The sequence below is a fragment of the Acyrthosiphon pisum genome, chromosome A2 (genome assembly GCF_005508785.2).
Source record: "Acyrthosiphon pisum isolate AL4f chromosome A2, pea_aphid_22Mar2018_4r6ur, whole genome shotgun sequence".
Lineage (NCBI taxonomy): Eukaryota > Metazoa > Arthropoda > Insecta > Hemiptera > Aphididae > Acyrthosiphon > Acyrthosiphon pisum.
The window spans coordinates 4,634,343-4,652,538 of NC_042495.1; the positions used below are offsets into that span (position 1 = coordinate 4,634,343).

An 18,196-nucleotide genomic window follows, 5' to 3' on the forward strand; every position below is an offset into this window, starting at 1 on the left:
AACGTCACAACAAAAGCTTTTCGCAACAGTTGAAAACCGAAATGGCGTAAGAACGTGGAACCGGCCAGATCGCAAACTACATAGCTGCCGACCAAGCGGTGTAAACGCACAAAATAATGTGCTTTTTATGCGAAATAAATAAATGAAATAAAAGATTTTGAATACTCGCCACCCCGGAAATCATGCAAGAGTAAAATGAAAAATTGTCCAAAAAAAAATTGCTGTGTGGACAACTTAAAATACATCTCCGGATTCCGGCATACGTTTTAGGGCGCGTTAAACGATAGTAGTAATGGCGTTTTACGATATAATATTATTATACTTAATACCGGCATACCGTTTACGCTCAGCACCGCCGTCGCCGCGCACCGTATCGGCAGTGTTGGTGCAAATCATAATTTCATAATACTACTACTTTCATACAATATGAATATATTATTTACGTTTCGCCATCGCCGTCAAAGACGAATCGATAAAACACGACGACGTCGACAGATATTTAAATAAAAATAATAATAATATGATACAGCTTGATAATGACAAATGCGTTCAATTATAATAATTTTGAGAAAACGTTCGTGGAGCACAACGACGACCGGTTGGCATTTTTAAACGAGAATGAAAAAAAAATGGTGTTCCCGTTGACGTGGAAATGAAAAAATAATAATATCGCAAATGCGATTGCTGCGCAAATTTCGAAACGCAATTAAATAATAGTCGCCAGGCAGCGGCGGCGTGTAATACTCAATGACAAACGAGAAAATATTCGTATTGTCATATATATACATTATACATACATTATTATTATATGTACCTACGTGGTATTTTTATTAATACACACAAATAAGACTCCCACCGGCCGACAGACGACGCTACGTGTGAGATTCGTACTTAACGTCCGCAGTGCAGTTTGTATTGTATTTTACACAATCGTTAACACGATATTATAGTAATAATAATAGCTTGAAAAAAATTCTAATTTCGACGGAACTTACACATCGAACCAACCTACTCAGTGCCGTCCTATAAACTATATTTTTGAGACTCCGAAAATAAGAACAGTTGGGAATCGGTTTTTCCAAAAACATTCTGTTGTGGATTGCAATTCTCCAAATGTACCTACCTACAAATTTAAAATATTTTAAGTATTTATAACATGTGATCAAGTTTTACACTTATTATATGATATGATATAATATTAAATTTAAACAACCCCTCGAACGGACAAAAATATTAAATTATATTTCATTTTATTTCGTTTAACAAAAATATATATGATGTTTAGGCGGGGAGTGTAACGCTGGTTTTTGTAAGATTTGAAAATCGGATCAATTGCATCAATATGGCGAGCGCACAAGTGGCGGCGACGGCGGCGGTTTTTTTAAATCGTTATTCTTGTTTTTAGACGGATATAATATTATTACATTCGTCGGGCCGTTTTGGGGATTTAAAATAGGGTCCCGCTTGGTTTTCTCACGGCGTCACGTTACCGAATTACCGACATTTTACCGTCTACGACACTACGCCGACGACGACGTAGGCGGCGGTGAATCGTTCAAACACAACGACGACGATCATTCTGTTTTCTGTTATACGTTCTCTATAATGTAATGTTATATGGTACGCGGCCACGCGGGAGAGTAAATTATTTTATTCCGTCGTGTTTTTTAAACGCAATTATTATTGTCGGCCAAGAAAATATTATGTTCACTCGTTGTTCGACTCGGTAGAACACTTTGGGGTCAACGAAACTCTATATTATTACTATTACTATTATTTTATATTATAGTCAGACGATCGAATACCGTTTTTTTCTATTTTCACAGTACCTGTAAATTCGATCATGTCGATAATAAAATAATGGTTAGAAACGATTTGCACACGGCAATATAATCATTCACCGATCCAAGTCGAAAAACTCGAACGACGACGGTATCTCTGCTGTACTACCACGGACCACGGTTCACACTACTTCAGATTTAGTACCAGCACAAAAACATAATTTTTGTTTCTTTTTTGTATTCTTTTGATTGTACATTTGTACGTCGACTACGTTCTCAAACATTCTGCGCTAATAGAGCCATTCATTTAATCATCTACTTATTGACAACATGATATTATTATGTTGCTTAAAGATTATTTTTCTAGTTAACCGACGCAGAACACAACGGTACAACTAATTAATATCGATTTAAATAAAATATATGACTCGAATACTCAAAACACTTATAATACGATTATAATATAGGTACTTAAATACTTGTCGGATGATTATTGATAAGTTCGGTTAGATACGAAATGAAAAAACTACCTAACGTTTATGAATATTGTAATCTTACGGGGACACGTCGACGACGCACGGTAAGAAAATCGAAACATTTTAACAATAAAATAGATAGAAAAATAGCTTTTATAATCTGCCCTCTCTAGGTCACATAATATATAAATTAGTCCTTGGTCATGTTACACGGTGTCATTTTTATCAATTAAATATTCTGTACAAATGTCGTTTCAAATGCGGCAAGCACAATTTCTCTTGTGTCGCGTCGTTGTTTGACATATTTTATTAATTATTCACCAAATTATAAATTATCAAAACCGTGAACTCGTCGCGTGATCTACGGTTAGAGGTTTGATGACAGTGTGAAAAGTACATTCTATGCACACAGTAATGATATTATATTATTCCATAAAACAACGAACAATAATTTTCCAATGCTTTACACAATTGCTCTACACGCATGGACCAGTGGAAACGCATTTTCGAGTATTAGCACACAAAAACGTGAGAAACGGTCGAAAGTCTTGCGCGACGCCACGACCAACCGTCTAACTAATCGGATTGTTGTTTTTTTAATATATCTCTTAAACGGAATTAGTCGTAAGCGATTCTTAAGCGCGCGCACATAATATGTCACTGCAAATTGACTTAAAGCGTTATCGACAAAGTGAAACGACGTCATACACTAGTACCTATATAAGTAATACTATCGTGTTATAAAATAGTGTATGATCGGATTCGTTTCGTGTCCTTTACGACACAGTTGTCTTATCGTAATAATATTATTAATTATGAACACTTTTTCAAGCGCACAGAATTATAACGCCTCGAAAAAATAACGTCGGTCGTCGGACACAAAACGTCGAACACCGCCACAGCTCCTATCTACCTACCTACCGACCCGTCCACCTCTAGAGCGCGGAAATGACGCAAAGGCGGAAAAAGCCGACGAAACGGTCTATCGGTGCATGCGTACTCGACGATAAGTCGCGGATTTGGGTTATAGTCGTATGGGACGCGAGCGCAAAAATAAAACACATCGGAATGCGGCGGCAGAAACTTTGGCCGGTCATCTCTCTCTCTCACTCTCTTGCTCGCTCTCCGTCTTTCCCGTCATCGGTGCACACGCACACACACACACAAATAAGTATGCGCGCGCAAGTGTGTGTGTGTGTGTGTGTGTGTGTGTATGTTTGTGTGCGGTGTTCGGTCGCCATTGTTCGCGCGCGCCCGGTTACACTTCTCGGCCGCTTATTTATTACACGACGTATTTATCCAGAGCACATCTCCTCTCAGCTCTCGCGCTCCTCGCACAAGACACACACGCACGCGGTCTCCCGCCCTCCCTCACTTCGCGTACAAAAGACGACACAAGTGGCGGCGGCGGCAGCAGCCGCCGAGTGTTCCACGAATGTGCTACGCGAACTTGCCACGTACACGCACACGACGACGACGACCTATGGAGGAATCCGTTGCCAGAGGCGAATGCGATTATAAAAAAAAATAAAATCCACAAGACATGCATGTATATATTATATATATATGATTTCTTGGCGTATAATAATATTGTAAAGGAATCGAAACGCGTCTTTCGACGACGATGCAGCAATATCGCCATTTACGGATTTCGTCGTCCGAGCCACCACACTACCGTACAACAACCGACCAACCAACACGTGTGTGTGTGTGTGTGTGTGCGCGCGCTTCAATATATTATATTTATGTTATATAGTGTCGTTATGTGAGCAGCAGAGAATAAAATTATATTTAATTGAACAGTCGGCGGAGGAACATTTTGCGGAGGGAAACGGTCGGAACAAGGTAGTGTAGTACCGCGGTGTCGGCTAATATACAGTGGAGGGGGCGTGGTACGGCGGCGGCGACGACGACGACCGTCGAGCAATTTCTCGTACATTTTAGAATAAACGCGAACCGTATTTAAAAAACCCACCGAGAGGTCGAGGCATTATCGATCGGCGGTCGTCCGAAAATAATACGACTACTACAACTATGGTATACACAACAAACACCACTACGACGGCGGCGGACGCGGAGCAACCCTCTCGCCGTAACCGACCGAATAGGGGTTGTCTTTGTGCGAAGTAAGCGTACATGTGTGTGTTTTCGGTATACAATAATAATAATAATAATATAATCAGGACGACAAAGTATGTTCCCATTGAAGAGATGTTTTATAATATTATAAGAAAATAGAGACGTTTTCGACTCGGATGACGAGAAGCGAGTGCCGCCGGAATGCGGAAGAGACCGACCGTAGAGCATAATATTATTGTTTGTACGCGATACGCTTATATAATAATACTATTACAATATTATATTATATTATATCGAAAGTTTTTAAAAACGACTTCTTTGAGGACACACACGATAATAACGATGTTTACATAATATATATCGTATTATCATCGTGTCTACTATGAAGTATATTATATAGGTACACTGTACAGTATAAATATTATACAGTATTAATGATATATATTATATGCAAACATATATTATTGAATTGCATGGTCTTGTGGAACACATACAATTGTACAGGTGTCGAACTAACCTTGGGAACACATCATCATCGATAAATGCGCACCGGTCGCTGCTGCTGCTGACGACGACGGCGAAGGCGGCGGTGGCAGCGGCACGAGGTAACACGACATATGCACTGGCGACGCAACAATATGAACTCTGCGCCTCTTCCATGGGCCGAGGGGAGTAGGGTGGAGGTGGAGTCGGCGGTCGGTGACGGGGAAGATGTGTCGGCGGGAGGGGAGGGGGGTCGGACGGCGAGAAAAGTACACCCCACCGCCGTTCAATCGCTGCCGTTACACTAGTTAGGTACTACTACAACAATAGCAGCCGTTGGCGGAACTCATCGTCCGAGTTTCCACACGACATAATATTGATTTTACAATGAAATTCGCCGACGGCAACCGTTAAAAAAAAATAATAAGAAAAACTCTTCGCGACGTCGGGCATACGCGTATCCTCCGTGGCACAGACGAGAGCGCCGCCTCCGGTGTGCACCGGGTGCGAGCGCGCGCGCGCGCGCGCGAATTCGGACGGGAAGAAAAGCGTTGCGCGTATTTAATTATTGTCCGGGCTTCGGGATATAATAATAATAATATTATTGAAACAATAATATTATTATCGTTGTCGTCGGTGTTATCGCGCCTGCGGGCGGCGTTTGTTGGAAACCATAGGTACGGAGACGACGCACGCGGACGTAGAAGAGAAGTGAACCGAACGGACGGACAACGACGACGGACGGACGCGCACGCACTGTCGACTGGCGGTTTTGTGAAACGATGACGGCGGCCCGCACGACCCGATGACCGGACTCGGAATGGGAATAATGACTTTATATCCTCCCGACGATAATATAATATATATAATATGAAATAATAATAATATATAATATGACAGTGTGCACACGAGCAGCTGCTCTACTCTCGGGGGCCCGCTCTCTATAAAACGCGTGTATTCAATAATAATATCATACACTGCATCAGTGTTATAGTATACCGCTGTGTAGTAGTAGTGTGCATTCCTTTCCTGTGTTTGGTAATAATAATAATATTCAACTACTATAATTTTTTTCTCTCCTCTTCTCTCTCTTTTTTCGATTGCGCGCAATGCCCAATGCTGCGCGACCTTCGCACACCGCGCAACCACCGCACCAGTGTAACCACTCACGGGCTCTTCCCCACCGACACTCTCACACACTCTCTCCTTTGGCGTTCCTACCCTGTTGCAAATTTTCAACGACAATTTTCAACCACCTACCGTGTGCGTATAGCACACCGCGGCCCGCACACGTCCAGCTCCACCACCATTGTGTAACGCGCATACCTAAGCTACCCAACTGCACACTACGATCTTTTCAACTCCCATCACATTTCCCGTTCGTTTACGTCTTCTTTCGGTTCCATCGTGAAAACGGTCGACGATAAGATGTATACTACAATGATATGTGACAAAAGTAGTCCAGACCAGTCGGAACGAGAATATCGCAAAGCCGACACTTTCCTTCGACATGAAAATATACTACAGTATCGGTAGACGAATATCTGCTTAGATTTTCAAACCGACCATCCGACGATCGTTTTTTCATTTAACAATCCGAGACGAATAATTTATAAATAATACGACGCTATAGTAATTTCAAAACTATTTTTGGCCACTAACCGTCGGAGCGTCAAGTACAACTAACCCCTTCGTACCCGTCCGGTTAAACAGAAATGATTACAGCTGATCCATCCACTCCCAATGACGTTATTTTACGAACGTTTGAGATTAGAAGAATCTATTTTTAGTCTCTATGAGACTTTCGAATATGCGTACAGTGATTAAAAATATGTAAGTACGTGCCTGTAAAGGAAAATCGGAAAACAAATCGCACTGATAACGCCAAAAATATAATATTGATAATGATGTATTTGTATTTGTATAGGAACAGTTTACGGAGATTACAAATTACAATATCGTTACATATCATTGTGTATTTGTGTGCGTGTAAACGTTGTGCACTGTAGTTGTTGTGCACTATAACGACGTAGTAGTCGTTGTACCTATATTGTATGCGTGTGTTTCTGTGGTATCGTGAAAAGATATAGCCAAATGAGGTTACACGATCGCATCGGCGGCGGCAGCAATGGGGGAAAAACAAAACTAAGATGGCGCCGCCCATCGGTTTTTAGCGAAGTGGTAAATTGAAATGCACACACGCGCGCGCACGAGCTGGCGTGGCGTCCGGTGTGTATACCGTGTATTATAATAGTCGTGATTTAGTGCAACGGGCAACGGCCGCGTAAACAACAAAAATCCTCGACGAGAGTCCAATATGGCGACTCCTCCGCCAACGGTAATGTCGGCCCGAGAAGCGTACGTGGTGTACGTCGGCGCGTTCCTCTCTATGCATATATAATATATAATGTATTATATTATAATAATGATAATAATACCGGAGAAACACGAAAGGTATAAGGAATAATATAATAGTAATATAACATCCTAATAGGAGAACTCGTGCGCCAGTGTGTATATGTACAAATTATGCGCGTGTTTTGGTGTGTGAGCGCGAGACATTGGGAAAAAATTAAAATTATATAATATAAATAATAAATAAAACCGGAGAACGAAAAGAGGAAAAGACCGAGCGAGAAAAAATGAAATAAAACCGACGGAGGAAGGAAGTGTGTGCGTCTGTACGTGAAAAAGCACGCGCACGGGGCGCGGGGGTGCACGGTTTGGCAACGCCGCCGGATTCGTGACGTCACGGCCGCGGCTGGTACGGCTGAGTGGGCAGTCAGCTGACGACTACTACACGGGCTCGAACGGTAATGCTACGATTATTTTTATCAGCAGGGCACTGCGGGGCACGTCTGATGTCTGGCGCGCGTACCGCGGCGGCGTTTGGTCGTGCACGCGGACCTGGCGCCGCACACACGAAACCTAACAACTTCGGGCACGTCCGGAGAGATGTGGCTCCCGGGAGTGTACCTAATAAATTTCTAGAATAGGTAATAAAAGTAATAAAAGGCACAGCAAAATGTATTAACACAGGAGTCGCGACGTCGTTCCACGGAAATTTGTAATTCGACCGACGATTGATTGATTAATGATACACTGAACTACACGACTACAATTATGTACGGTAACAACAATCGTGTTTGCACATCATCTTACAGGTAAAATCGGAACACATTGATGGCTACAAGTCTACAAATCTACAATATAATGTTATGCCGTACACGTGTGCTAAATTGTTTAATTGCGTCGACAACTCGACAAAAGAATTGGCCAAGTAAAAATATGTGAAGACGTCAAGACGACGAGTTTATCAAATATAAAAAATATAGAGGGCACTCGAGATGTTCATGTTTTAATTTCGAGTGCATATGTCATCATGACCACCGGCGGCGCGGTGGCGATGTTTTTTTTTCAATGATTCAACCGAAACGATATCGATTAATGGAAAGGAAAAAAATTAGAAATCATAATAAAGTGACAATAATAATATAATAGGAGTTCGATCGACGAACCCGATTATTAACGACTACGCGGCAACGCGCCCGCGTTGATGTAATAATATTATTATTATTATGGTAATTGTGTCACATGCGTACACGGTGTTAGCCGGTAGAGGGAACGTAACCGTGCTCCCGGGTCCAAATCCCACAGAAACCACCTACGCCGCCGCCGTATTACTACTACTATTACTTCTATTCGGATGACTCGCGCGCGCGCGATCGTCGCCGACGGCCCAAGCCAGTATAAATGAACGACCGGTCGCGCGCACGCCGCTGAATTGAATTATATCGCGTTTATAAGCTCCCTGTGTTTTTACGCCCACAGGACGACGACGGAGGGTGGTTAGCGGACGAACGGAGCGGCGCCGAGTCTATTGTGTCCGACGGGTCATGAGATTGCAGTGGCAGCAGGGGGGAGGGGGAGGACCTCAAGGACCGGTATGTGCGAGGAGTGTGTATGCCGCCGCCGCCGTCGATGTAATTAGCGAATTCGATTCACTCTCGGCGTTGCCAGACTTACGACAGATTTCACAATCGGAATAGGAAAAAACAATAATAAAACATAACGGGGAAAAACTGGTTGTCAGTCGTCGTTTTTTCGCTATGTTTGCATAGGCCACCACCGACGGCGGCTGCAGCGAATGTTTTTTTTCCATGCACACGCCGCTGCTGCTGCTGCTCCACTAAGCAAACGCGAGCGGTTCACTGGTATTTAAACATAATATACGAATGTATAACATAATATTATAATATTATTGTGTTTGTTGCGATCGAGTAGAGAGAAACCATTCCAAGTTATGAACCAAGGAATGTATTCGTTTTACAACTACGATGACGTGTGTTGTTGTGCATAATATGACGTCTGAAATTTAATTGCAAGTGGCGATCTGATGTATCTCAATCTGCTACAAATTCATACGTGGGTTTGGAGAAGTAATTTTTTGATTTTCTCGCGTTTTACTGTAACTCGCGTAAGGTAAAACTGCTCCACCAATTACGACAAACCAGCTTTTCATAAAATCGACTATAAAAAACGATAAGACGAAACTATCACCAATTGAATTCCATTTTTAAATATTAATAATCATAATTTATTGGCCATCCAGATAAACACTAAACACCAATGTTTAACTTACGTATTAAAGAAATGTACGTAAAAGATAAAAATATATACAATACTTTAAAGCTAAAATCACTACTGAGGATTTCCTTTAATAGGTCAAGTACTGATAAAAAGAAAATATAATAATAATAATATTTCTTTATTCACGGAAAATATGTAAACATTTTTACGTATTTTTTCATAGTAGTCATTCAAAGATACAGTCAAAAAAACTTGGAGTTTGACAAAAAATAAAATATATTACGTATTATGATAATCAGGTTCACATTCATGTCCACACTATAAAATTCAAAGTTGTTTAGGTTATCAAACATATTATTTCAATTTAATTTATATGTAAAATATAGGACATTTCTATCATATAATTATTGTAGGTACAGTGGAATCTTTGAATTCTTCGAATAGACCACTTCCTAGTAGAATATGATTGGGTTTTTTTAAATAATTTTTTTGATTTTGTTTAGTTTATAAAGGCATGTGATTTTTTATGCGCGTTTCTATACAAGTACTTATTCCAAATACATTTTTCTCTTCATCGATTTTTAAAAACCTTGCTTTTATATTTACTTTAGCGGTATTACACAGAACACGATAAGACATTAAGGCCGCTTTCAGATGATTCAAACGAAAAGTCGTGCGCAACGGGGTGGGCCATATAACTAGGGGGAAATGGATTTTCAGAGATTCGGACGCGAAAGAGAGGAAGCGCAAAACGAGCACTCACATCACAGCGTTCAATCGCGGCTCTACAGGAAATAAAAAAAAGCCACCCACACGCAATTTACCCCTCACAATACGGGTTTACCTTTACAGTGACTACGATGTATAATACGAATATGAAAACGTTTACACTCGAAAAAATGCGAACGTAAACACGAAATCTGGTATACAATAATATTGTACGCGTGAGGAGACTGTCTTAGATACGAGAGATAGGCTTATGCGATAAACTTTTATCTATATAAGATAATACGTTTTACGATTATCAAAGAAAATAATAATATAATAACGCTTTTTTGTCATTCACATGTTTTTTTCTACACTCGGCTTGTGTAGTCCGCACCTCAGTCGTCGATCCGGAACATTGTGTACTCCTCTCACTCTCACACTCTCTCTCTCTCTACTGCTCTACGACCGCGTCGCCGACGTAATAATATCATAGGCACCACACGCGCGATTTTATAGGAATCCGTTATTATGTTTTAATTTTTTTTTTACGAAAAACTGTACGTCATATTATTATTATTAGTGAAATATTATACCTTCACCGGAGTGCGTATCTTCCACACTCACCGATCCACCCACCCACCCGAAACAGTCGACCGACTATCAGCTGACTACGTACACACCACAAAACTGTGCGTGGCGGCTGATAGAGAGGTATGCCTACAAAGTTACGATACACGCCATTCGATAATAATATTATAATAATATAATATTATTTTTATTAAGGGCAACTCGCCGATGCGGTTATAATATAGCAACACAACTCAACATCATATACAATATGCTTAGATTTTGTTTGACACAAAACATTTATGTACATTGTATACAACCGATTATATTGGGTATTCATTCGGTGGTGGTATTATTATTATTATTATTACTACACCGTGGCGGCGGTATGGAACGAGTCGACCTATAAAAATAAAACATTACCATCGAGAACTGTGAAGAGGGGAGGGGCGCGGGTTGTAGGTCTGATTTTACATACATATAATATGATTATTGTTTCACAAGAGTATAGATATCAAACGTTCTATTATACATTATAGTCAACGGGAACTATCCGTCTACGAAATAATAACGATATTGAAATATAGTATATACTGCGAGAATGTCGTAGGTGAAAACGCCTTTTACGGTATTATTATTATTATTTGTACAAAAACTGGGTCTCGTAAATGCGTATACAATATTAATATATTGTTTACGCCATTGCACTGTATAACCCGACACTATTGTGTCGTAGCGGCGTTAATCGAGCCGAGGAAGGTAGAAAACATATTATGTAGGGCGTCGTTATAATTAAATTGTAGTGTCAACATAATTCTCCTCCGATCGTTTTCCCGTGGATTCTGCGCAGAGAGCGCACACGCCGCACACGATACGCGCGACGGGCAGACCAGTTTTTGAGCGGAAAAAAAATGCGTTTAAATATTTTATTTGAGTGTAGGCAATAATATTAATTGCGTGCGTTAATGTCAACCGGTCGTTAAACCGAAAATCTTTCATTTTTTTTTTATCATTCCATCGGAAAAATATCGGACCAGCGTTCCTCGGAACGACACGAAAATCATCATTACCGTCAATTACACACGGTTAGGTGTGCGCGCGCGCGCCTGCTTGTATAAAGTAATTTGCGTGCGTGTGCAGTAAGTGTGCAAGTGTGCGTGTGCAAGTCTACGGCGAGGAAAGGGTTACCCGTCGAGCGTTTATCCGGTCACGCTGTGACAATGATCCACGGCCATTCAACGACCTTCCGAAAGCATATTGGCACGGCACAGTGTTGCCATACGGCGTGTCGGAGATTATTTTTAAACACGATAATATTCTCGTCCGTTTCCCCGGCCCGCGCCACCGCGGTCGCCCACGAACACCGTGCGCAGCCGGCAGAGGCTATTTAACTCGTATCATAACAAACGCGCTCGTCCCCCGCGCGCGCACACACACACATGCACGTCGTCTCCACTTGATTTCCGATGCGTTTTTCACTGACGCTTTGCGACCGTCGATTTCTCGACCGCAAAATGGGCGGCGCGCTCGGAATTGTGAATTTTTTTTTCTCGCGTATGATGCAAACCCATAACATTGCAATATTATTAAGACTATAACATTATTATACTATCATTATCATTATTATTTATTGTAGTCGTCGGCCGCGGAGAACGCTCGAGAAAATCAGTGTCCGTTTTGCGATGACCTACTTACTTTAGGTAAACGTCAGTTATTGATCAATCTCTTTCTCTCTTTCTCCTCTCCGTCTCTCACCCTCTGTCTAATGGATACATAAACACAGTGCGCACACACACACACACACACACACACACACACACACACACACACACACACACACACACACACGAAAAACACACAAATAGTGGCAAAACGTTTTGAACTCGTTCGCAGCGATCAAACAACAACCCCTCTGCCGCCGAGCAAACAACTTTTGCAACACTACTTATTACTGTAAACCGTAACCTATCAGCTATCGTGCGCCGCGAGCGCGATAAGAGAATAATAGCGTATTCCGTTTACACGGCTGAAGAAAATCCAATAAGAATTCCAACGTATTTTTTCGTTAACACATTTTGAAACGGCGTTAGCGGAAGGGTGACGAAATCGAAAACTGAGTTTTCCCCCCACCTGGTGTAATACAGAACGCTTTTGGTTGAGGTACCTGTGTGAGATGCGTGTACACGGTGTGGCAAATATACCATAATACTGGTACGGCGTACAGACGGACGAGCGAAAGCGTAAACCGAATTCAGGTTTAATGTACAGTAGTGGTGGAAAATAAAAAAATAAATAAAAATAGAGAGGCCCAATGTAATATATTTCGAAGCTTATTGATCGCATTTCAACACACACACAAACACACACGCACACATACACGTACGCACACAAAAACAGTCAGCTGCCTGCCAGCGAGAGGATAGAAAAGGGGTCGGTGGACATAGCGGAGTCGAGGGATTGTGACGACGAGGACGGCGAGGTGGACGACTATATACAACGACGTCGAGGTACAGGAGAGGAGGTATAACACGGGGCGTTTTACATTATCGCGGGCGCGACGGAATTCCCGGCGACATGGGCAGAGGATTTGCCCGGCGACGGCCGTTTGACTTTGATTTCGAAACCATTATGCGTGGGGTGGGGGGCGGTAAAACGGCAGCAGTGATGGCACGGGACGACCGGGTAGGTAACGGAGCACACCAAGATGGCGGACACCCTGGGAGATCGTTTGTTCGGCCGGGGGATAACTTAACTTTAAAACCCCCTCCCCCACCACCGTTCGCCGCCGTAGCCTTTCGCATCATCCACCCCACACACACGCACGCCACACCACGGCGGTGTATAGTTGACGTTTCTCACCACCACCGTATACATAGTTGCTACGCTTGCTACTATACGTCTACTGTTACGTCGCTCTCAATTCGGCGGGTGTCGTCCAAGAGAATGTGGCGGCGGAGCGAGAATTTGTGCTCACCACGCTGAAGCGGAGTGTGTGTGAAAGAGGTTTCCCAGTCACGGCGAGTGTATTCCTCACGTATATATACATATAATATAATGTACGATCGATGAGTGTGGGATCCACATACGTGTGCATACACACACGAACACACGCCGTCCGCCGGTCGGTGGCGGCGGGTTGAAGTTTTACAACATTTGGTGCTACGGCGTGTATAGTATAATATGTGTATGTGCGGCTATGTTTAACGAAACGACCGGAGCAGTGTGCCCCTCACATAATAAATATACACGTCTCTCCCCGCGTCACCCCGTCACGTTGTCCTCCGCCTACCCGTCCACCTAGTCATCGCGCTTCCTTCTGCTCCTCCGCCCCGGTTACGGCCACAGCAGCCACCGCTGCCACCGCCCGTCCTTCCGCTGAGCTCTCTGCCGTTCAATAGAAAACGCCATTTTATTGTATTGTACACACGCACGAACGTACATACAACCTCTCTGGCGGTTCAACTGAGAAACGACGTTTCGCCCCCCTCCCCCCTGTTGAATATACCACCGCCAACGCCGCCGTTTTTGCGCCCCAAACGCACACACATACACACCACCCCTTCACCCCTCCACCAGCCATCACCGTCACGTCGTACTCCTCGTCCGATATCCTCTCTCATCTACTACCGACATGGTACCTGGTCGCCGGTCGATATATTCAGCCGAGCGCGGTTTGTCGTAATGTAAGGGCGCGAGCGAGATTATATTATTTACAACGAGACGTTAAGATGCGTGGAGTTGGTGATGATGGTGGTAGTTGTAGTGGTGGTGGTGGTGGTGGCGATGCCGACGGTGGTTGTGGCGACCATCATATTATTACCAAACACACTTTGAATTTTGATATTAAAATAATAATACAAAATACTGCGACGGCGGCGACGACGAAAATATGTTCGAATCGTCTACGTCGTCGGGTAATACAGTAATACGTAATAATATGGTTGTAGTTATCTATATACGAGTGGTCCCATACCAGCTCCCCGTCCAGTACCATGGCCCATAAGTGTCGTTGAGAAGTTTTGAAAAATATTTGTTTTCTTTCTATATTATACAGCCGTGCTGTATTATTATATTATGGAGATCGAGGATTATACCGACTACGATACAACTTCCCAACGGTTCGATAGATAAGATATATACCTACTAAGTACGATCACACGCATATTTATATAGGAGTGGATACAGAGTCACAACAGAGACGTTCTTTAACCCTTGTTTGAAAAAATATTGATTCGATGTACATAGAATAGTAACGTAGCGTAAAACGCGACTTTTGAAGGAAACCGTCCGACGCCGACGATTCAGGAATGTCGTTCCTACACACACGGGTATCGGAAAAATATAACCTTTCGACCGCTGGCCGGTGTCCACTACGGCACATAATATCATCATCGCCGCTGCGTAATATCTAATATATTATTGTCGTAACATACCTAATAATATTATTATGGCATATATGCAAACCAACGTCTAGCTGATTATAATATTATTATCGGTATTGTATTGGACCGGGAATAGAGGGAGGCTCCTACGCGGATTTGCGCGGAAAGCGTAAAATAAAATCTCTCGGTCGGGTCGTTGCTATACAATGTTTAACCATATTCGTTATCGTAAACGACGATTTCGGGCGGCGTCGGTCGTTGTGCAGCCGTTTTCACACACAGACACATACAAACACACATACAGATACACACAATTGTCTCGCCGCCGCTCCGGTTTGATCCCGATACTCGCACGCAAACAGTTAAACACCGAGAGAGGATAGGCGGCGGCAGCGGCGGCCCACAGAATCACCGGTGTATAATATTATTACGCCGGTGGCGAGGGGTCCGAGGGGGGTGGGTAGGACACATGACGGAGAGAAGGACCCGCGGCTGTCGGTTTTATTATATTTTTTTTTTCACGTTGGCCTCACTGATTATTAATAGCACCGTGTATTATTTTTTATTTATTTATTATTTATTTATTTATTTATTTATTATTATTTTCGTATCAGATTATTCGTAATATCATATTAAATGTGGTACTCTACTGCGCACGCGCCCGCGTGTGTGTACAACAAAAACCGGCGGCATCACACATACACGCGAATTCATAAAGCTCAGTCACGTCTGAATAAAAATCGATAAGATAATATCATGTGACATTTCGCGAAAAATTTTACACGACTCCGGCTGTTGCAAGTCACCCGACTCGATGGTACCGATTGACGAAACTTATTTTCATAGGTAGTAAGATTGTGAATAAAATATCAAGTTATTTTTCGTTTGTACTCACCACCTCCTGATAGCCAACGGATCTCCGTCATCCCGTCAGTTCATAACGCCAATGTTTCATTTGTAATCTGGAAACAGAAACCAAACGGTTTTTCATTAAGTTCAACGCAAGAAAAAAGATAAGACGTCGACGGAATAATCAACACGGGGGGATATTCGCAAAATCCTATCGGATTATTTCCGTTATCAGCGCGTAGATGTTTTCGCGTGTGATAACGGGCGAGTGTTGATAATAAATCATTAAAATATTATAATAACAAAACAACAGTGGTTCAACACATTAATGTTGACAGAAACAATAACGACGTCGATACTGAAGAATACGATATATATCTATAAATAATAATAATAATTAAACATTGGTGATAAATACCGTTGTCCGAGGTGGCCGCCGTGGTAATCCGACCGGCGGCGACGGCTATGTTAAACCGAGATAAAACGAATCGGCTGCGGCGGCGACGGAGCGCACGCACACGCCGGATGACGGTTTTCGACGATTTTATACGATATAGATTATCACGACAGTACACGAAACACAAAAACGATAATTATTATGTACTTCTTAAATTAAAAAGACGGTCGATGGCGACGACGGACAGCCGAGCATACGATTACATGCAGACTGTCACACACACACACACACACACACACACACACACACAAACACCAAAACGAAAAAATGAAAAACTTTAAAACAAACAAAACAATACGGCACCGGAGGAATATTGATATTATTATTACGACACTCGTTTATCGTAAAATAAGTTTAAAAAAAAATTAACGTATTTCCGGATAACGAGGAATTTGCTCTCTCATGAAATAGATCTATCGAACGAGAGACGACACGATAATACTACTATTATTATTTATTATTATTATTATTATTATTATTATTATTAATATTATGACACGCGCACCGCACGGACAAGTAAACTCGTCGCGTCGATTAAACGGCGAACACTACTACAGCTATAATACAATACACACGCACAACACCATACTATAATAATAATAATAATAATAATACTACTATGCGGTGGCGGGCGGCGACCACGGTCGACGACGGCGACGACGACGACGATGGTGGCGGTGGTGGTGGTGGTGGTGGTGGTGGCAGCGACGACGACGACGACGACGATGACGACGGGTAAGTAGTGCGTGCGTGCGTTGCCGATACACACACTGACGCGGACGGTGGCGGCGGCGGTGGTGATGACGACGAGGCGACGACGACGGCGGCGGCGGCGGCGGTACACATGCGTTTGTGGCTAAACCGGCCGAATTAATAAACAGCACAACCGACACTGAGCTGCTGCCGCCGATGCTTGCTTGGCTGCTGCCGCCGCCGTCAGCTCTGTCCGCTGTGCGTGTGTATGGTTTTTTCGGCGTGTGCGTGCGCGTGCGTTTGTGTGTGTGTGATACTGTATTGGCGATGCGGGCAGGTGACAACGCGCCGCCACCAGCACCACCACCGGCGTCACCGCCGTCACCACGGTCACCCCTCCCAACCAACGCCACCGTCACCAAAACCTCCTCCCCTCGGCCCCCTCATCAGGTTAGGCTAGACCGCCTCCAAAGCGGTGGTACGGTCTGCGAAAACAACTTCGCCAGGCATTACCGCCAACGGCAGGATTTCCTGCTCCGGGTGGTTCCGAAGATGAAGACGCGTGACCCGTTCGATCCGTAGTCGCGGTCATCGTCACGTCCCTTCTCGACCGGAAAATAATGATACCCCGCCACCGCGATCCGTCCTCTCACTCATCTGGAGTTTAGACCCCCCCTCGCCCCGATCCGGGACCCGCAAAAAGGATCTCGCACAAAGATTTATGAAAATCGGTAACGTTATTATCACGCGCGTTATCACACGTTGGGTAGTACACTACTACACTAGTACGTACTTTAGACGTCGTCTCGTGATATCGTTGACATTCATTGTACCGTGGTTACGTCCTGCCGATCTTCCGTTTTCAAATCGCCGCCAACCGGTCGACACCACCGCGTTTCTTCCGATCCTGCATCATTACCGTCCCATCATTATAATATACCTACCACTTGTGTATCGAATTCGATCGAACGATATTCTTTTTTTTCATTCTATCGATGACATTTACCAAAACGCTTAGATTACCGCTCGTCGTTTTTACGTTCCAAAATAAACGCTGTTGTTCGCAGACAACGGTTAGAAAAGGAGTGTTGTAAAGCGCTTCAACACTACTGATGCGGTTAATTATTCCGA

General features: G+C 43.1%; 1 protein-coding gene across 6 annotated transcripts in view; it reads right to left on the minus strand.

Moving 5' to 3' along the window:
* The window catches only part of LOC100161469 (serine/threonine-protein kinase tousled-like 2), a 41,718-nt gene extending 23,841 nt beyond the window's left edge, over window positions 1–17,877 (minus strand). Inside the window, exons 1-2 of one of the 6 annotated variants that reach the window (XM_008189801.2) lie at window positions 17,859–17,877; window positions 15,962–16,028 (exon numbers count right to left, since the gene is read on the minus strand). In XM_008189801.2, coding sequence (XP_008188023.1) covers window positions 15,962–15,992 — 31 coding nt within the window. In that variant the 5' untranslated portion in view covers window positions 15,993–16,028; window positions 17,859–17,877. Of the gene's footprint in view, window positions 1–4,853; window positions 5,629–15,961; window positions 16,035–16,333; window positions 16,931–16,990; window positions 17,009–17,858 lie in introns of those variants that run through there. The other 5 variants (XM_029490176.1, XM_001947247.5, XM_008189802.2 and 2 more) reach the window with 5 other exon arrangements.
* Between the last annotated feature and the right edge of the window lie 319 nt (window positions 17,878–18,196).